Genomic DNA, 21,299 nt, shown 5'->3' on the forward strand with positions numbered 1-21,299 from the left:
AGGGCACAGATAGCCCATTTTGTAGCTTTGTGCATAAGTACAAAAAACAAACAAACAATGAGATAGTTTAAATAAATAATGCTTTGAAATTATTCTGGTACAATAATATCAATATAATCGATTTTGCTAAAGCATTACACATATAACAACAGCACTCTTAATGGAAGGTTATTCTGGAAATGAAAGGTAAACGTTTTTTTTTTTTACTGAAGATATTATATGGTTTCATGAATTGCGGATCTAATTTAAACTGGCAAAACTGATCTCTTTAGGATCAGAAACCAAAATAAAACTTGATCATTAATTATACAGACATCCTTTTCATATCTTTTATAAAACTCAAGTTGACCTAACAAGTATAATTATTTCAGAAATACGCTCTTTTTCATCAAGAACTTTTGTTCATGATTCGGTTACTTAAGACTAATGTCGATTACTCTTGGCAGAACAAAATTGAATGTAAAATTCAAATTAAAAACAGATTAAATAAACATATAAGTCTACTCTTCTTCTTTCTATTTTTTGTCAGTAGTAGCTCATTTAATTTTAGACACATATTAGTTATTTATTTCTGTTTACACTATTGTATTAAAGCAAACAATAACTATACTGTAAAAATTTGAAAAAACAACATTTGAGCCTTTATATTTATGTATTTCTTGTTTAAATTGGGAAAAATAAAAACAAAGACAGGAATATGCTAGGAGCCTAGTTGTAGATACGAAATTCTACAGTTTGCCATTATTCTTCAAAATATTGGTTTTTCTACTTGCAGTGTCGATTTAACCTATTCAGAGCACAAAATCTTACATCAAAATAATAAAGTGATTTTGCTGTAGTTGCAAAAAAGTGACAGGCTTACTTTTACTAATTAAATGATTAAACCAAAATATTAGGCGAAATCAGATTTCTTCCGAATTAGTAGTATTGTTATTTTATAAATGTATTGAACATTTTACTTAACCATTTGTGGCTATAAAAATATTTTCAAAGCACGGTTACTACTACGAAGCAACACGTTGTTTATATCAGGTCTAAATAGATTGGCCCGGCATGGTAAGGTGGTTAGGGTGCTTGACTCGCAATCTGAAGGTCGCAGATTCGAATCCCCCGTCCACCAAACATGCTCGCCCTTTCAGCCGTGGGGGCGTGGCGTTATAATATGATGGTCAGTCCCAGTATTCGTTGGTAAAAGAGTAGCCCACGAGTTGGCGGTGGGTGGTGATGACTATCTGCCTTCCCCCTAGTGTTTCACTGCTAAATTAGGGACGGCTAGCGCAGATAGCCCTCGTGTAGCTTTGCGCGAAATTGAAAACAAACAAACCAAATATAAGTAGATTATATTAGCTTCTAAGTATTTCATTGCTTGACACGAATAGTTAACCCTTTCAAGAAACAAATGTTTACTATGATCAAAGCAAATTACGTTTACTAAGCTTATTTTCTTTCACTACTTTCTTTTACAGTAGGACGCAAGCATTTTTAAAATTGTGTAACTTTCGTTATTTTCAATTTTTCTCTGCTTTTGTTGTTTTCAGAAACCACAAGATGGTTGTTCTCCAATGGGTCAGTGATAATTTTATAGATTTACAACGCTAAAGTCCGGGGTTTCATTACCTACGGTGGAAAGAGTGTAGATGGCCAAATGTGTAGCTTTGCGCTAAAACAAACAATACAACTTATCTATTCGTTCTTTTGTTTATATATATTTTAGCCAGTTTCCATTTGTTTTTGTTATTTGTAATTCAACGCTTAACACAGTTGTTATTCTTGCATGAAAATTGTTTATATCGGTCATTCTATATTTTAAATATAATTTTACATTTGAAAACAATAAAACTAGTAATCATAAGAAGATATTAAAGTAGAAATATATTTCAATTTGATGATAAAGTATTACAGATAACAACCGTGGATCCGATGGTTCATGGTTCACATTTTACTGCAAAAACAAAAGTAGCTTTGGAACTAAGGGTGAGTTGAGAATGATGGTCAAAACCCACTATTATATTATAGGTGCATAAGAGTTGGTGGTGGGTACTGATGACTAGATGTTTTCCCATGAGTTTGTTATTTCATATTGTCCTTGTGTAGCCTTGCGTGAGTAACCGAAAAAAAAACCCAACAACAACAAAAACAAATTATTTAATTTTTAATCACCTTACTTTCAAAATACTTCAGTGTGTAGAACTCCATGGCTGGAAAGTAAAAAGAAAAAAGAAAAAAAAATTAAATACGTTTTCAACTATTTGTACATTTCAATAGCACATTGGACTGTCTGAGCTCTGTCCACTGTGGATTAGCGGTAAGTTCAATTCCCGACGGTGGACAGATTGTAGATAGCCCATTGTGTAGGTTTGCGCTAAAACAACAACACCAGTTTTCAAATTTAACTACAGTAAATTTCGGAGAAACTTCTTTTGATAACCACATGGTTGAACTTATTGGTAAAGTTGCACTGGAAACATTGAGTTCAAAATAGAAAAAAAAAATTCATGTGCACTTACGAAATAGATCTACATATAAAATGTCTTGTGCACTGGCAAACATACTGTAAACAAGACACTTGGCGTTAAGAAAAGCACAGTTCACCAATACTATCGTTACCAAGTATACAATTTCAAGCAAACCACACGATGCCCATTACTTTAATAGATAGTATATTTTATCAAGAAAAATTCTAGTGACGCTAAGTAAGTACATTCGAATCTGTGTGTTTTCCTTATATTTCAAGGACATATACATTTAAATTTTCTATTTAAATGATTTCCTTTTTATTATTATTTTCCATGCTGTATTCCAATAGAACTTGTCACAGAAATCCATTTATGTTTAGAACAGAAGAGATTTCAAGTTTTATCCCTACTTATCTTAGTTAAAGTTTATAGAACCTTCTAAAATGTGTTTTAATGTGTATATTTTACAAAGACAACCATTCTATGGAAATCTAATTAGTTTTTTACTTTTCACATCTGATAATATTTGCGATAATGTATCAGTGAAATGCGTTTGTACGAAATACTGAGTTCCAAATGGATAATCAAGTTATTTTAAAATCCTTTTACACAGACATTTTCACGCATACGGAGACATAACATAAATCTTGTAGCTCATTCGTGCGGAAGTATGGTCTGCAGTAGGATTACGATGTCGGCAGAAAATGTGACGTTTCAAATGTATCCTAAATATGCTAAGTCAGATTAGGTTTCCGGTTCTGGTCGACGAGGATGACTGAATTCATTTGCATTCTTTTCGAACCAGTTTTCTTCCGTTTGGGTGGAAATTCAGCGTTTCACGATGGACGATTGGGAAGAACGGATATGTATACTCTGGGCATCAGTTGCCTTATTGAAGGAAACAGATGATCAATCCCCTGCCACGAGAAAGTTTCCCGCACCATTACACTACCTCCGGGAGCTTGCTTTGTCGAAACAATATAAGTAGGGTCAAGTAGGGACAGCGTGGCTCAGTGGCTTTGGACTCGTAATGGCAGGGTTGTATGTTCAAGTCTGGCACGCGTCGAATCTGTTCAAGCTGGCGGTTAACCTGCGATGAACTAGGATCACGGGTCACCATTCTCACCTTCTTGTGCCATTAGAATTTAACTAGCTTTAGCAAGAGTCTCGTATGTTTTTCTTCATGTTTTCATATAATATATGGAAATGTGAAAGGCTATGTTTTTTAAATTTCATAACGCTTAAAATATATCAATCTTAAATTTATATAATTGTGAAAATGTATATTAATCCGCAAAGATATAATAAATAGCTTGTTTATTTTAATCACAAAACTGCACTAGGGGCTACCTGCAATGAACCCACCATAGGGATCGAACTACAATTTAAGTATTATAAGTCCTTAAGTTTACTGCTGAACCACCAAGAGCAATTTAATATAAGTTAATATACATAAGGAGACACATTACAACCACCTAAAACCGGGGCATAAATCATAAGGTAGGTGATTATGTAATGTGCCCTGGTTTTCTGAGGTATTGGCGGAAGTAAAACCTAAATTGCGTTGGGGTTACACTGTCTATCTAGTGTAACCTCACCTTCGTCGGCCTCATATGCTTAAGAGGGGGGGGGAGCAATGGAGCAGATGTGGATCCTCTAGCCCACAACGTCCCACAGCTTTACTACTTTTCGCTGTCTAAAGTCAGATTTGGGAGGGTGGTTGCTCATGAAAATAAAAAAATAATAGAATAGAATACAAGACATCAATGGAGGCGACAGCAAAATGTCATTGAAATTAGCATTTCAGCCCCCAATATGATGTTTGGACATAAATACCAAGATGTTAAGGTATTACTATACTAAGGCCAACCAAAATTATTAGTATAGCTCCCATCCTCCGCCCTTTTTATGCTACTATCTCGATCTTCAACGGTTCTAAAGAGATCCGCACAGTAGCAGGTCTTATATAGGGAAGGTTATATAACTACATTGATCTACCTGTATAAGATATGAAATGTCCAATAAGTTATTCCAATTATTTCCATAACAATAATTTTAGAAAGTATTTTCTATTGTGCATATTATAATATTGTTTAAACCACTATTTTCCAATTTATATAAATACTATATTAAGGTTTTCTCATCAAATCCATTAATAATCAACTTGTGTACTAATATTTGAATATTAAATATTAAGAACTGTACATTACTACAAATTCTACTATATCTGAGAAGCTGTGTGTAAATAATGCTCTGTATGGTATTTGTTGGTATGTTACTGTTTGGAGAGGAAAGTCCAAAATTTGAAATGTGAAATCATTTCTTTTCTTATAAATATTAATATCACTATAATAGTTAATTATCTTAATGTCTAAATCTAAATAATATTCTTCGGTATTTGATATAGAAGTGTTCTCAATCTGCAGAACTGCTGGATAAATGTTACCAATGTAATTACTTATTCCTGAATTATTAATACTAAACAAATCGTCAATTTCTTTGTATGTTAAGAAAAATAATTCCGGATTTGGAGAATTATTTATAAGTTTATTTTCGTAATAATAAAGATATAAATTAGCAACATAATTAGAATAATTAGAACCCATCGATATACCTACTGTTTGTTTATAAATGTGCTTATCAAAATAAATATAATTATTATATTTGCAAAAAGTGAATATGCTTTTGATCTTATTACCAGTAAATTATTGTTTTTCTATTTCGATGGGTAGATCTATAAATTGATCTATCAACGAATTTATCACCATTCTTAAATCATTAAGTGGTATAGATGTAAATAGCGTTGTGAAATCATATGTTTAGATTGTGTCTGCAAATTTTGTTTCATGTACAATTTCTAGAGTTTTTAAGACAGGTTCATTATTTTTAGTTGTCCAAATATCATGTTTATTATTTGCATTTAGTTGTAATTTAACAACTAACTAATTCAGTAATTTGCTTAATAAAACTGCAGGTTGTTTCAGTATAGCATTTACCTGATCACGTTTATATATTTTCGGTTACTTTAGTCCTGTATCGATTACTATATTTCCACACCTATAAGCTGTTGTTTTATGATATCAAATACTGAATGAATATAGTCAGTGAGGAATTAGTGTTTGTATTTTGTATTTATGGAAAAGCAACCAAGGCTATCTGTTGTCCTACTTTTCAACTACTGACCGCCCGACATTGCCTGATGGTTAAGGCTCTCGACTCGCAATATGCGGGTCACAGGTTCGAATCCCCGTTCCACCAAACATGCTCGCCCTTTCAGTCGTAGGGGCGTTATAATGTGATAGTCAATCCCACAATTCGCTGGTACAAGAGTGGCCCAAAAGTTGGCGGTAAATGGTAATGACTAGCTGCCTTCCCTCTAATCTTTCATTGCTAAGTTAGGAATGGCTAGCGCAGATAGTCCTCGTGTCGCTTTGCGCGAAATTCAAAACAAACAAATACAACTGCTGACCAGAGGGAATGCAGCCAGCCAGCAGCATCTAACCATCCATCAGCTAAGCTTAAAGATTAACTATCACTTTTATAACCCAGTGTCGTGAATATTTTGAGGTATCACATGGATTTCAACCAGACTCACCAGCTCCGAAATCCAGAGCTCTACAACAGAGCCAACCCGCGACCACGACTGTAAAGATAGAGAACAAAAAAGAGAAATACAACTTTACATACGACGATCATCATCTGCACCTGTATTTTATTTCCTTATTTTCAGAGTTTTTTATTCAAGCATGTTTTTGTTTAAATAATTTAATTCGACCTCTGTAATATTTAAGATATAATCTTTAAATAACTTGACTTCAGGTCTGGCCCCCCAGTGGCACAGCGATATGTCTGCTGACTTACAACGCTAGAAACCGGGTTTCGATACCCGTGGTGGGCAGAGAACAGATAGCCCATTGTGTAGCTTTGTGCATAAATTCAAACAAACAAACTTCAAGTCTGGTCGAAAATGGGACCTTGTATATATGGCCTGGTGATTAAGGTGTTCGAACCTACCCTCTAAGGTTTGTGGTATCGAAACCTGTCGCCAACAGTGTTCACTCTTATAGCTTTGAGGGCGTTTTAATCTAAGGGTCAATTCTATTATTCGCTGGTAAAGAGTATTTCAAAAGTAGGAGGTGGGTAATGTTAATTACCTGTCTTCTCTCTAATCAATCCCTTCAAAATTAGGAGTGCTAAAGCAAATAGTCTTTGAGTAGTTTTGCGCGAAATTCAAGAAACACACTGGTCAAAACTGTGTCGATCATAAAAGTCGAGCAACGTAAGTTCAGTTTACATGAATGTTTCTAAACATAAAACTAATATAAACAACGTCATCAGAAATAAACCTGACAACTAAGAATTGTCCTCAGCCTAACGGACGCCAAAACAAAACGTATTGAACCGTATCATAAATTACAATCACTGACATTGAAATCACTCAGCCGACGACACAAGAACATGAAACGAGAGACGTTAGTAAGAGCACAAAATAGCCTAACTTAAATAAGTAAATTCAAAATTTGTGGAAAACGCGTACTTAAGTAAAATAATCCAATTGTGTTGTGAGAAAATTCAAGAGACCAGAACTCACCACAGATACACATACATTATATAAGGGTTTAGATAAAACATATATTTTTTATGTGGCCTTAGAAAGAGTTGCTGTGATTGGTTTAATTTAAAGCAAGTGTTAACTATGAATTTGGTTTAATATTGGATTGAAAGGAGCAGCCTGGAACAGTTACGAGTTCAGGCTAAAGTGAAAATATTATTTGAGCGTCAATGTATAGAAATTAAAGAAGGCCACAAAATATTTAACACAACAGTACTATTGTTGCACTGGAATTATATGTAGCATAGACGTTGAAAGGTTTAAATTTGTAACGGATTGCTCTTCCCTTGTCTTATGAGCTGGAAGACGTTTCTATGGCAACCTATCAAGACAAAACATTATTTTGTCTACCTACTTAATTAAATAAGTGAAGGTAGACGTGTACAGACTTGGACAAAATGTTTGCATACTGTTCTATATTGATGTTATTGTCTACAAGCATGGAGTAGTTACTGAGTAAATGCCCGAGTAGTAACAGAAAAGATAGCGTATGATCGTACAAACATGTATGAGTTATTATTCTAGTCTGTATAAGTTGTTTTGAGTATTTGTTCGTCAAAACACATATACACACCTATTTTTGTATAAAATGATGTGCTTTTGGTATAATCTTTTCCGAAACAGATCAACATGTTGTTCAGATAATTTCTCTGTAGTTGGAGTAAAGTCATGCCTCGTCACGTCCAGAAATGGTATGAAGCAAACGGACATCACCAGAACACTAGGGTATCCCCAATTTACTGTATCCAAAATCCTGAAACGTCATCGGACTATAGGAATCGTTGTTCCAGGAAAGTCTACTGTTAGATACCGAAATTTACTGCCCAAGATGTCAGTCGTTTGATCAGGTTAACACGTCAAGGTCGAAAGTAGTCTTCCAACATCTAACGACTAGAATGTCGTAATCACATTCATTCCAAGGTATCCAGAAGAACAGTGAATAGGAAACTGAGCAAACAGGGATATTTTGCAAGAAGGGCTATCTGCAAATCGATATTAACCAGTATTCACTACCGTCACTGTGTTACTTGGGCAAGACAGCATGCCAGCTTACAGTTAGGACACTGGCGACATGTTATCTTTTCAGATAAGTCCTGTTTCCAGCTTGATAAAGCTGATGTAAGATTCGTGTTCGTCTTTTGCCTGGAGAACAAATGAGGGAATACCGTGTTTCCTACAGGGAACACACAGGAGGTGGTGCAGTACATGTTTGGGCAACTATTCATCATGGTAGGAAAACTAATCATAGCACCTCCTACAGGCGTACATGGAGAGGATATTTCTACCATATGCTAGGACAAGGTTTGACAATAACTTTGTGTTCGAGAATGACAAATTCACTGCCCACAGTTAACATATTGTACAGGATAGTCTCGACTAGGAGGATGTTACAAGATTGTCATGGCCAGCAAAGTCTTCAGATTTTAATCCCATTGACAACTGTTAGGCAGAACTGAACCAGAAAATTGTTACCCACTAACCACGGTGGATTACATCAATAATCTTATCGACAGCATGCCACGTCACCTTGCAAAGGTTAATAGGATACGACCAGGACCAACAAAGTACTGAATGTTTAATATGAACTGATATAAGGTTACAGAGGCTATATACAATACTCTGATGTTATATTTGGTCATTATATATGTTTTGGTAAAGTTTTGTTGTGATAGGTGAAATGCTGAATTATACATCTTTCTACAGGTGTCTGAGAAAATTGTTTGCTTTTCTAATAAATCGTTCATAATGTCCATAGAATCTGTCTCATTATACAAATTACATATGTAGATGTTTAATATAACATGCATTTCTTAGTTTAACAGCACTAAGTGTATTTGTATTCCATCTTAATAATAATAATGATCTTATTTGTTATGAAATACGCAAACATTTTGGCCAAGACTTTATATACAATAAACGTTTTAATGCTAAAAATTCACTATGTTGTTCCTCACTGGACAAGAATGAAATAACACATGAAGGTGTATTTTATGGTAGGTATTTTCTTGATTTGTATTATTATGTATTAAATATTATGTATACATTTTGTATGTCTGTACAAGAAATTGGGTTATGGTTTTCTTAAGCATTCTCAATTTATGGAATTGTCATTTCCACATGCTCTCAACATCAATAAATTTGATCAAGACAACTTTTATAAATTTTTTGCAAACATCCTATTTTCATTATAAATGCTAACAATTAACATTTGGCCGTCCATTCTAGTTTTGATTAGAAGGAAGTTTGAGAGTTGAAGTTTATTACAAGTCCCTTTATGTTTGTGAAGCATACTAGGTGTGTCGTTTTTATTCTAGTTTAGACAAGTGAAAATTTCTTCTTCACCTTACATTTTCAAAGTTTTGTGCACATACACGTATACAAGCAGTGTAGTGTGGATAACTTTTAGTTGTCTTGGTTACTTACTGTTATATGCCGTTCCCCTTTGGTGTCACTTAAAGCTTTACAATGGAAGGGGCTACAATAGATACCTGGAAGGTATATTCTCCCTACTTTTCTTGATGTAATAATCAACAACGTGAATAACACATACTCTCTAGGACAGATCATGTTTTCATTTTCTGTAAACAAATAATAATTTTACTTATTATTATTCAGATTTGCAGCAAAAGTTCTTGAGAATTTCAACAGAACACAAATCCTTGGCCAAATATGTTGTTTGATTAAAAGTTCCGCACTATCTCATGCACTTGTCAGCTTTAATTGTTTTTTGTCGTGAGTAAAGGTTCATTTTCACACTCTGTTTCACATTGCATTTGGTTTTTTTCATATTCAGTAAGAATCTGAAATTCAGATTTAAATCTACACAATATCCTCTTCCATTTATCCTTTTATCCGTGGTTACTATTTTTTTTCTTTAATAAGATTAATTATTGCACCTGAGAATACCACAGAGTAAGGTAATAAGGTTAAAATTTGTTGCCATATATATAGGTTTTGTTTCTGATATTTTGTTTTTTATGAATGGACTTTTTGGTTCTCTTTTTAATTCTTGTGTACGGTAGGTTTTAAGCTTTCTATTAGAGGAAACGACATTTTTAACGAGCATGAAAAATAATTCATCACTGAAGGAAGACGGTAGTCTGGAAGAGTACTTAGGTTCATGAGTGGTTCCCTCCTGGATGTAGGTTGTTGTTGTTTTTTTCAAATGTTTTGAATGTTCATGACTATGCTATTGTTACAACTTCGAACTGAATAAAAGAACTGTAGACTAGAACCTTCAAGACTATGCTATTGTTACAACTTCGAACTGAGTAGAAGAAGAACTGTAGGTTACAACCTTCAAGACTGTTGAACAGGTTTAGACTTCAGTGCATAGAAATAATAAATGATTGAGGGTCAACATGGTAACTTGCAGAATGATGGTCCTGAGAATGAGTGTTGTACACCAGGGTTGCAATTTAGAGCAGTCCAGTTTCATCTCTGATCGTTGTCACCCAGAGCTGTCTTGCCAACAAGAGGGACAGAAGGCATCACATGGTGACCCGTGGGACAGAAATGAACCTCTCTATAACGGCATGAGTGGTAACCAGTACCATTATGAGTCATGGAGGGGTCTGGAGCCATGCATAGCCGGAAGACAAGCCTTCTTCAATTTTTCATTCTGCCAACCAGGAGAAAAGACCAGAAATATATCAAAATGATCCTGAGGTTTTAGGTGTGGTTTTGGCTTTGACACTATCAAAGCTTTGTTTTGTTTGTTTGTTTGTTTGTTTTGGAACTTCATGCAAAGCTGCTCGAGAGCTATCTGCTATCGACCTTCCCAATTTAGAAGTGATAGACTAGAGGGAAGCAGCTAATCAACACCACCAACTCTTAGGGTGCTCTTTTACCAACGCAATGTGTGATTTATCATCACATTATAAAGCTCCAATGGCTAAAAGAGCGAATATGTTCGGTGTCTGGATTCGACCTCGCGACCTGCAGATTGCAAGTGGAGTTCCCTAACTACCAAACCATGCCAGAACGTGACACTACCAAAGATTCTATATTTTTGTACCCATATGTCCCAACAGTCATGAGTGTATCCTGTGGAACCAATGGTCTGTTTCTGTATATGTTTCAAACAGGCCACTGTTTGAAATGGCTGGAGTCAATGGCAGATAGTGCAATGCCCGAGGTTAGATTTGGATAGCCCAGTACTTGAACAAGGAGCAACTTAGAATGGCTGATTTACACTAATATTTCGACCTAGTAAAAAAAAAAAAAGATATGTGTCAGACCGAATTCAAGGCTCAAATGAGCGTCCCACAGAGAACTTCACAGCTTATGTGAATGATTTGTGTCACCTACAAAGGAAGGCATGTCCCACTATGGCATCTGCAGATTATGAGGATATTCTCATAGATAAGTTCATGGAGTTACTGCCAGTGAAATGATACAAAATATTCTGGGCGTGGGAGATATCGTCACTCTAAAGAAAGCAGTATACCTACAGTGGTTATACCTCAGGAAGACTGTAGTTGTGAGGTACGTGCATCATGGAAAGCTCATCGTTTGCTGAGAACAACCCAGCTGCAAACACATCCTGGTACTTCGACACAGCTGCACCAGATATCATTTTTGTCTGTACCACACCACACCAAATGCAACTTTTGTTTCTCTCCAGGTAGTGCTGTAAGTGTGAGGTCTACAGGCGCCTTCTTTGGTTATGGGCTGATAGGTGGGTTTAAACTAACTGTCTGTATCTTGTTTTATAACAAAACGACGAAGCTTTCAGCTCTGCCAGACTACTTACCAGATGCAATAAATTCACAGGTAGGTTATGGCTGTCACTACTGTTTTTGACATACATACAAAAAACTGGCAGATTTATGTCGAGTTTGTGCACAAAGAAGAGGAGTACAGCTGTCAGCTTGTGTCAAAATAGTTATCAATCAGCCTTATCTTTCAGGAATTTGTGGTGCTTGGGTCATGCTGACAAAAGTACATAGACCTGAAGTAACGTTCATAATTCGTACAGGAGCCATCAGAATGCTGGTCAACCTTACAGAGTAGCAAGCACTTCGAGTGAAGCCACCATTACAGCCAGTCAACATAGACTTTATTCTGGAAAATGGTGATTTGCTAGATGTGAATTGAGAAGCATATTTCTGACTATGTTTGGGTAATCTCTCACCTAGTATAAATATGGTTGTTTCCTTGGTTCTGTATTCTGATCTTAAAGATGGACCTACTGTAAATTTTGTTTCTCAGTTTTGCCTGTGCAAAAGGTGAAATGCATTTCTATTTAAAGATAATAAAATGCTAGCCAGATCAGGCCCAACAATAGACTGCATAAATGTATGTTAAAGTTCACACCATAACAATTATTGTTGTAACAAATGACTTATATAAACAGTGTTCCGACCCTTACTGCATCTGTTGTGTCCTAGCCAGTTTGATGAGCTCTATATTCATCAAAATGCGTAGGCAGCAATAGTGTGGTTGAAATTCTATTATACACTCTTTTATCTTATTGAAAAACCTGAAGACACTGAATAAAGAATGTAGTGTTACAAATATCATAGACTTAACTCTAATATCTTATGACAACAATAATGCCTCCCAGTGGATCAACGGAAATTCTGAGAGCTCACACCACTAAAAACCGGGTTTTGATACTCGTAGTGGGCACAACACAGATAGCCCATAGTATAGCATTGTGTTTAACAAGACAAAGTAATTGCTTATAATCATGTTTCGCGAGCCTAGAGAATCGTTCACATCATAATAATTGTTGTTGTAACAAATGGCTTATATAAGTGGTGTTCCGACCACTAATATGTTTGTTTGTTTGTTGTAGCCCAGTCGGCCTAATGAAGTCTGTATCGAGCGAAACGCGTCGTCGGCAATAAATATGGCAGATATGGTATGGTTGAAATGCTATTATTATACACTCTCCCAATTCTTAAAAAACTTAAAGGACTAAATATAACAAATATAATTAATTATAATCATGCTTCACCAGCTTAGCAGAGGTTTTCACACAATAAGAATATAATTTTAGCTGTATCACAGAACTACATATAATTCTCTTTAAGTTCACTAGAGGCGGTGTATCGTATAAAGTTTGTAAACTAAGAAATATTGTGGCCTGCTTACACTCTTATTTTCTAATACTATTCTTTAAACTCAGTAGTGTTATAAGATCGTATTTAAAGAATATAAAACATGGGCAGATTTCTAATTGATCAATAGAGGTTGAGCTTCAAAAAACGAATTATCTAATATAAAATAATAAGTTTCAATATTAAATTCTCAGTCAGTAGAGTTCAATTTATTTTTTTGCAACGTACAACAATAACTTAATAACTTTGCTATTCTCCCTAAATATTGTCACCAAATTGACGATAGTCTTAATTCTCGATAAATTATCATAATAATTCATGATTAGCTCGATAAAAGGTTTAGATTACTTCAATTCAGATTAACTATTAAACTAGTAGTGTATACAATAAAGGTTAGCAAATTCCAAAGAAATAACTAAGGTTATGGATGTCGAATGATGCATAAAACAGTGAACGTTCTATCAATAAATACTTTTAAAGCTTTTGGACATTTTTATTCGGTGTGGTGAGTCACGTAATGAAATAGTATAACACTTCCATTTTGATTACTTTTCCAAACAGTCTACGTTAAACCACTTGATACAAGTCATATATTTTCTTGTTTGTCTGAACTTGCTTTCAAAAATTGTATGTAATATATAGATATACATAATATTTACTTTTAACGTTTGATTAACCTTTGCACTGTACACAGAAAACCTCAAGTAACAAGTAATATTGTTTGCTAACGGAAACATGGTCTTAAGATGCTCAGAGTTTATGAAAGAAACGATGTGTATCTATCTAACATTTATTTATTTATTTACTACTTAACATTATAGAACCAGGTTTTTATAAGCTCTACTTTTATAACGTAATATAGGAACAACAAAGTAATATAACGTTGATTTATTTCAATTTTTGACAAGCAAGTTAGGTTCACTTTCAGTTTAATATAACCTTCATGACTAACGCTGTTGATATTGCCTGCTTTGATCTTCATCACAGTTAATTGTTGGCAACCAGCTGTTAAAGTACTCAAATTTGCGACATAAGAAAGGTAAAGATGGTATATTTCTAGAAACATTTTCTATCTATTAGCCGCGCTATCAAATCAGACGTCCCGTAATTTTAGTGTGTTGTTTTCCGCTTTAACTTCTCTCGTACTATAACCAATGTGAATGCGTTCTTACAACGTCGTTGCATGGCGCGCTCATTCTCTCTTTAACTCCATCTCAACGTGAATATATGACTAAGAAACAGATATTCATTTCCTTGTGAGACTTCCTAACTGTACTTACAGGCTAGATAAGTATCTAAAGCTTATATATATATTATTGTTAAAAACGCTTAGAAACATGGAACTCATAGCAAGCTTCATGCACTTTGTGTATAAAATAAATGTATTTTGTCTTTATGTATAATCACAAGTTAGTTAAATCTGATATGGAAATACTCAGTTTCTGAAAATTAAAAATGTTTTAACATTTTCGCACACAACGGGAAAGTGTTTGTGTTATTGACTTAATTTTTTAAACTTTTTTCCTGTTTTTCTCTATTATAATGATAGTTTGAAATGTTTAATTTTCAAAACTTATTTTATTGTTTAAATCGAGCTGTAAACAGTTCAAGCAGTTAGACCCTAAAGCTTTGATTAGCTTTACTATTCAGCGATAAAACGTTTGAGAATGATTTTTCTACCAAGCATAGTATTATTTCAATATTATAATTACTATGAACTTCTGATGAAAGGTAAAATAACAAGTGAGAGCTAAAACAGTTTAAGTGAACTATATATTAATGAATACAATCAGATATAAAAACTAAATACAAATATTGAATATTATATACATTTATTTAAGTACGGGTTTCTTAAATTACATCAACATTAGAACACAATTATGCATATAAGGAGGAATACTAAAGTATTGAAGGTTGATAGTCTTGGCAAGTGAGTGATTTACAACATTATCTGGTATCGACAACAAAACAAAACATAGTATGACAAACAAGTACAGTTTAGAGTAGGTTATCATTCCGGTTTTTAAATGCTACTAATTCCTAACTGTTTTGTTTCGAATGTCCAAATTTATGCCAATTTAATTAGGTAAAAAATTTTGACGTAAGTATATGTTAGTTATTTAGTCTTGTGTATAGCTGAAATAAACAAAACGATAGTTGGATACATTTGAAATATGGTGCTATAGACAAATAGCGAACATCAGCAACCTAGAAGTACAAACTAATAAGAAAATACTGGGATATACAAAAAACAAAAAGACAACAACGGGCACGTGTATAAAACAGAACGTGTGCTACTTTGGGCATGTAACTAGATCTGAGGAAAAGTTGGAAGATATTCTAATTGGTAAGTCGAAGGAAGAAGAGCGAAAAGGCAGGCTCGGCGACATAAGAAAATGGATTTGAAATGAGAAGCTTGAATTAGCGGAGAATCATAATCGTCGATCCTCAGAACTGAGGAGGACACCATACTTCTTGAATGAAAACAGGAGGACACCACACATAAATGAAAACAGAAGGACACCATGTAAACAAGAGGACACCATATATGAATGAAAACAGAAGCACACCATACTTGAATGAATACAGGATGACACCATACTTGAATGAAAACAGGAGGACACCATACTTGAATGAATACAGGATGACACCATACTTGAATGAATACAGGATGACACCATACTTGAATGAAAACAGGAGGACACCATACTTGAATGAATACAGGATGACACCATACTTGAATAAAAACAGGATGACACCATACTTGAATGCAAACAGGAGGACACCATACTTGAATGAAAACAGAAATAACCTAGGTCTCACTTTAATCTTGCCACGTGATCCCCAGTGATTCAGCGGCAAGATTCAAGGTTTATAAGGGTAAAATCATGGATTCAATCCCCGCTGTGCACACATTGTAGATAGTTTATTGTGAAGCTTTTTCACTACAGCAGAACTACAGTTTGTCACGTGACAAATCTTTCCAGCTATAAGTTCTCGTTCACTACAAGTAAACTCAGTCTTCCCATCATTAAACACCCGTTTTGTATAACTGAAAACAAGATTTCTTTAAGTCTTAGGTATACACCTGATTCTCATTATTCCATTAGTTCCTAGCTTGGAGTAGCGGACTTCTTTACTTATGCCTACGACACTTTGTATACGTGGTAATAAGTTTGAAACATGTTGATTACACATCGGTTGTAAGTAATGGTCAACTTTATTGTATAACAGGCTTTCATGTAGGACACAAAAAAACCTTAATTCTGTGTCTCTATCATCATATTATTTTCAAAGCTGGACTAATTATCTGCTTTTTTTCCCACTGTTCTAGTTTCCTATTCTTGAAGACTTTTGCCTGTCTGCAAGAAAATTCTGTGTTTTAAATTTTCCAAGACCCACTACATATTCAGGTAATATATTTCCCTGTTTTACTTTAATAAGTTCATACACTATTCAATTTATTTGAAGTTCGTCAAAGTCTGATAAAATAGAAATAAATAAAGTAACATTTTATAGAACTTACAAAGAGTTGTTAACGCTTTGTGTTTGTATAGACGTATAGGCTTTTAAACTATTACTTCACCATTTACTAGCAGGGTGCTTTATAAGTGCTTTTCTTCAAAGAAATATCTATCTGTGATTGCAGCAATTTCTTCCAATAATAACTTCAAGATAACTTCCCTAAGATTAGTGATGTTGTTGGGAAGCCAAACTTTTGCTAGTCTATTTCATGTTCTATTAGATAATAGTTACTCTCTCTCTGATTATTATTTTTTCTTTCGCAAGTGAATGAATATGGTTTATGTCTGAAACGTTACATGTGTCATTTTACACTTAGTTTTTAATATGTATCCTCTCTTTGTTACTCTCCCAATAAAATATGGTTTATGTCTGAAACGTTACATGTGTCATTTTACACTTAGTTTTTAATATGTATCCTCCCTTTGTTACTCTCCCAATAAAATATGGTTTATGTAACGCTGGGGTAGCGAAGAAAGCTGGTATGAGGTCTATATCTGGTTGTAGTTATTAATGTACGATACCCTCAATGTTTTCAGCTCTGACTTGTATAGCTAGTTTACTTTTGATCAGAAGTTCTTAATGAGATTAGAAACTAAAATATAGAGGAAACGATTTTTGTATTTTTCAAATAACCAAAATATTTTTCTGGATGTTTCACATTGCCAAGTTGGAGAGTCTAATACCTGAATGTTTTTATTAAGTATAAACATTTTTAATGTTTTCTGTAGGCTGTTTTAATCAAATATAGAGTTATGTCTTAACTTATGTGTTAACTCTTTTTTTTTTAAATATATTTAGTCATTATCAGCTTAAAACATTTCTAACTGCATTTATGAACGGTACATTGATAGTATAATGTAATCTTTGTTGCTCCACCTTGTGAAGTATTTTATTAATGTTTGTCCAAGAGAAAAACCTTACCAACTCATTGGTCATGACTTAACAATGGATAGTTTTTGCTGTTTTTTGATTCCATAGAATTTACGTTTTTTATTATATTTTATATTGCTCTAAAAACATTATAGCGCATTCAGTTTCTTATACGATTTTGGAATCTGGTTCTTTGAACCTATTCCTATACTCCGATCTTAAACATAGAAACTCGTTACCTGAATGTGTATTCGGTCTTGGAAAAGCTGAAATACAGAATGTTCTTGCAGACAGATAGAAAAGTCTTCAAGAAAAGTGAACTAAACGAAAGAAAAAGTAGATAATTAGTCCAGCCTTGACAAATTAAGATGTTAGAAAGGATTAAGCCTTTTTGTTCTAGCAATCAGTTTTAGATGAAACTTAATACACCATATTTTTTATTCTTTTTTCATTACTTACAATCGATCTTTAATCAAAATATCTCAAAATCATCACCGCGTGTAAAAAAGTGTCGTAGACATAAATAAACATGTCCAGTACTCTAAGCCAGGAATTAATGGAATAATGAGGTATATTTTCAACACCGAGTGTATAGTTTAAGTGTATTACAGGTTTGTGGAAATTAATGCTAGGTGCTGCAATCAAAGGCATTAAATATCTCAACAACAACTCAAGCTAGGTCTCATCTTTCTGGTTAATTCATTATTACTTTCCCTTAAAATAAACATTACAAATTGACATGAAAGTCTGATATGCCTACCTCACTTATTTGAAAAGGATTATTTAATAGTGTAATGAATATAGGAGTTCTTAATTTAATTTAATTATATTTCTTTTGTTTTGTTGGTGAAAATGGCTTATAACTTACTGGTGAAGCCAATAACGTTACATGACTAAAGAAATTTATGTTTGGTAATTTAACAATGTTCAGTGCTTATATCTTTGGTAATTTAACAATGTTCAGTGCTTATATCTTTGTGAATAACAGAGTTTCAAGGCTACTTTTTAAATTACATTCTTTACTAATTTCATTGATCCTTATTAAGGTTACGAGAAATATCATATTATAGTTTTCCTACTTAGGATTAGTTGCAGAAAACTAAATATATTTACGTGATCAAACACTTCAGCTTCTTAATAAATGTAAATTTGATTTCTTAAGTTTCCTCTTTTTATCCTTCTCAGAGTTTCTTATAGTTTCCCATGACTATTGTTCGATAATACAGATGTTGATCCATTAAATATAATGCAGTTTTAAAACGCTACCAATTCCGCTAATGTTTATGACTTCTCTTTCTTTGAATTAATCAACTCAATTTACCGCACGATATTCACTCCATGGATGATTTTTCATCAGGTCAAACTTATCACATTTGTAAATACGGCTGCCTAGTTAAGTTAGGAATCTTCATGATTAAACATATATTAGTAAAATAAAATTATGTTTCTACATGTTAAGTCTAAAAGCTATGCAGATATAGTTTTGTTTAAAGTTATTTGTTTATAAATCTTCCTTTTGAAAGATGCTATCTAGGCATACACTTATAAAAAGGTCATTTAGACAAAACTGCCCCTAATTATGAGAATATATCTTATTTAGCTGGTTTGTTTTCGAGTTGTTTTTGCAATATACAACACAATTCTATCTAATTAGTCTCTAGAGTTCATGTTTGTTTAAACTAGGCATTTTTGTATTTCATTTTTTAAGTAACTGTACTTTAAGAAATAAGAAAAATACAAAGCATTTCATTTGTTAATGAGCTGCTAAAAGTATTCAGATTATTCTGCAAATTTAAGATGAATTAGTGTGTTTGAAGATGATATCCTATGATATCCTGCTATTGTTATATGTATCTTTATTTACTATTTTTATACCGTATGCATCTGATAGAATAATAAATATCATACACTGCAGGCTGATTAACGATGTAATGAGTAAGTAGTGTCATTGATGTTCTCTAAGTACTTGCAAAGCATCTGTATGTGTGAAAATTAAACTTGAAATAGGATTTACAAGGATTAAGTTCACTTCTTTCAATAAGATTTCGTTAGCTATTTGAAATAGGACTTACAAGGATTAAGTCCATCTCTTTCAATAAGATTTCGTTAGCTACTTGAAATAGGATTTACAAGGATTAAGTCCACCTCTTTCAATAAGATTTCGTTAGCTACTTGAAATAGGATTTACAAGGATTAAGTCCACCTCTTTCAATAAGATTTCGTTAGCTACTTGAAATAGGACTTACAAGGATTAAGTCCATCTCTTTCAATAAGATTTCGTTAGTACTTGAAATAGGATTTACAAGGATTAAGTCCACCTCTTTCAATAAGTTTTCGTTAGCTGATATTTTTTTTCTTCAGCCATGTAACAATTACTGAGGGTTTTATCTGAAAGTGGTCAATTATAATTTAAGAATTACCAACGAAAGAGATGATAAAATGAAATGGCTCTTTGTTTGTCTAGCTTGAGTAATCAAAAGTTATGGATTTTTGTAGTTTTAGGCATTAGTTTTCATATAGTAAGGAAAATTGAGAAAATTTTAGCATTTATATTTCATCTAAATATTACCGAATAAAATCAACATATAAATTAAATATTATAATTTCGAACACAGTTTTGTTTATTAATGCCTCGCGAACGTTTATAATATTGTGGTAGTCAGAGTCGTTGCAAAAGTGTATTACTAAAAGTATCTGAGGATTTACGCTTTAGTTTAGTTATTAAAGCACTTGCTTGCGTGTGAAAGGTCCCGAGTTCGAATTTTGATTGCAGAAGATACAAAAAATTGGGCAAGTTTCATGAAGTACAAACACTACTTTAAGAGTAAGGATTCAGATATTGTTAAGCTCTTTAAAGAATATCAGTGGGTTTGAATGCTTAAATACCATCTTATTCAGTCAACAAGTAAATTTTTGATAGTAATTTATTTGAAGGTTTAAGAAATATTTCACGGTAAATATTTTCAATATGTTTATATTTTTTCTTTTACTTTTAGTCCTTTCATAGTTTTATCAAAAACTATAAACTTTCTACTCACACCGACTTTGAAGTAATCTACTTCATGAGAATTAATCATGAAGATGATGTTCAAAAATATATTATATTTTATGTGGATATCCTCTCCAAGGTTCTTAACACCAAAACTTTAATACGAAACGTTTAAGACATGCTAACTACATAGTTTATTTGAAAATAAAATAAATCCAGCAGACGAATTTGTTAAATAAATAATACTAAATTATTGAAAATATCTACGAATTAGTGAGAGCAGCAACATGTTTAACTAGAGTGAATTCTGCTATATTTATGACGAGAGGATAGACCTCAGGCGACAAAGAATCATAAAGAATAAATCGGAAAACACAGTTAATATTTACATCCTATTATCAAAATGTTATAAATAATCTCATTTTTATTTTTTACCTTGAATTTTCAACATTCTAAGCTCTTATTTGTATTTGTACCATTGTAAACTGATTTAAATATTAAAAAAATAGCAATACATAGGAAGTCATTCAGTTTTGTGTGTTCCTTTGTTGTCAAGCGCAAAGCTACATAATGGGCTATCTGAGCTGTGCTCATTACGCTTATCAGAACCTTTTAACACTAAAAGCCTTCAGACTTACCGCTGAGCCACTGGAGACGATATCGTTCAGAAAAGCAATTATCCGTTTATTTGAATAAAATGAAATAAAGATTAGCACTTTAATCATTTATGCTGTATGACTTCGTACTTAACAATTCATTAGTGTTAGCGGACACTTTGT

The 21,299-nt window shown here is 33.4% G+C and overlaps 1 protein-coding gene across 1 annotated transcript in view; it reads left to right on the forward strand.

Moving 5' to 3' along the window:
* Window positions 1-21,299, forward strand: part of LOC111085528 — a 111,608-nt gene that overhangs the window by 34,420 nt on the left and 55,889 nt on the right. Inside the window, exon 2 of the mRNA XM_022384522.1 lies at window positions 16,471-16,549. Within this exon, the coding sequence (XP_022240230.1) occupies window positions 16,471-16,549 (79 nt within the window). The remainder of the gene's footprint in view (window positions 1-16,470; window positions 16,550-21,299) is intronic.

Source organism: Limulus polyphemus, unplaced genomic scaffold (assembly GCF_000517525.1).
Source record: "Limulus polyphemus unplaced genomic scaffold, Limulus_polyphemus-2.1.2 Scaffold447, whole genome shotgun sequence".
Classification (NCBI taxonomy): Eukaryota; Metazoa; Arthropoda; class Merostomata; order Xiphosura; family Limulidae; genus Limulus; species Limulus polyphemus.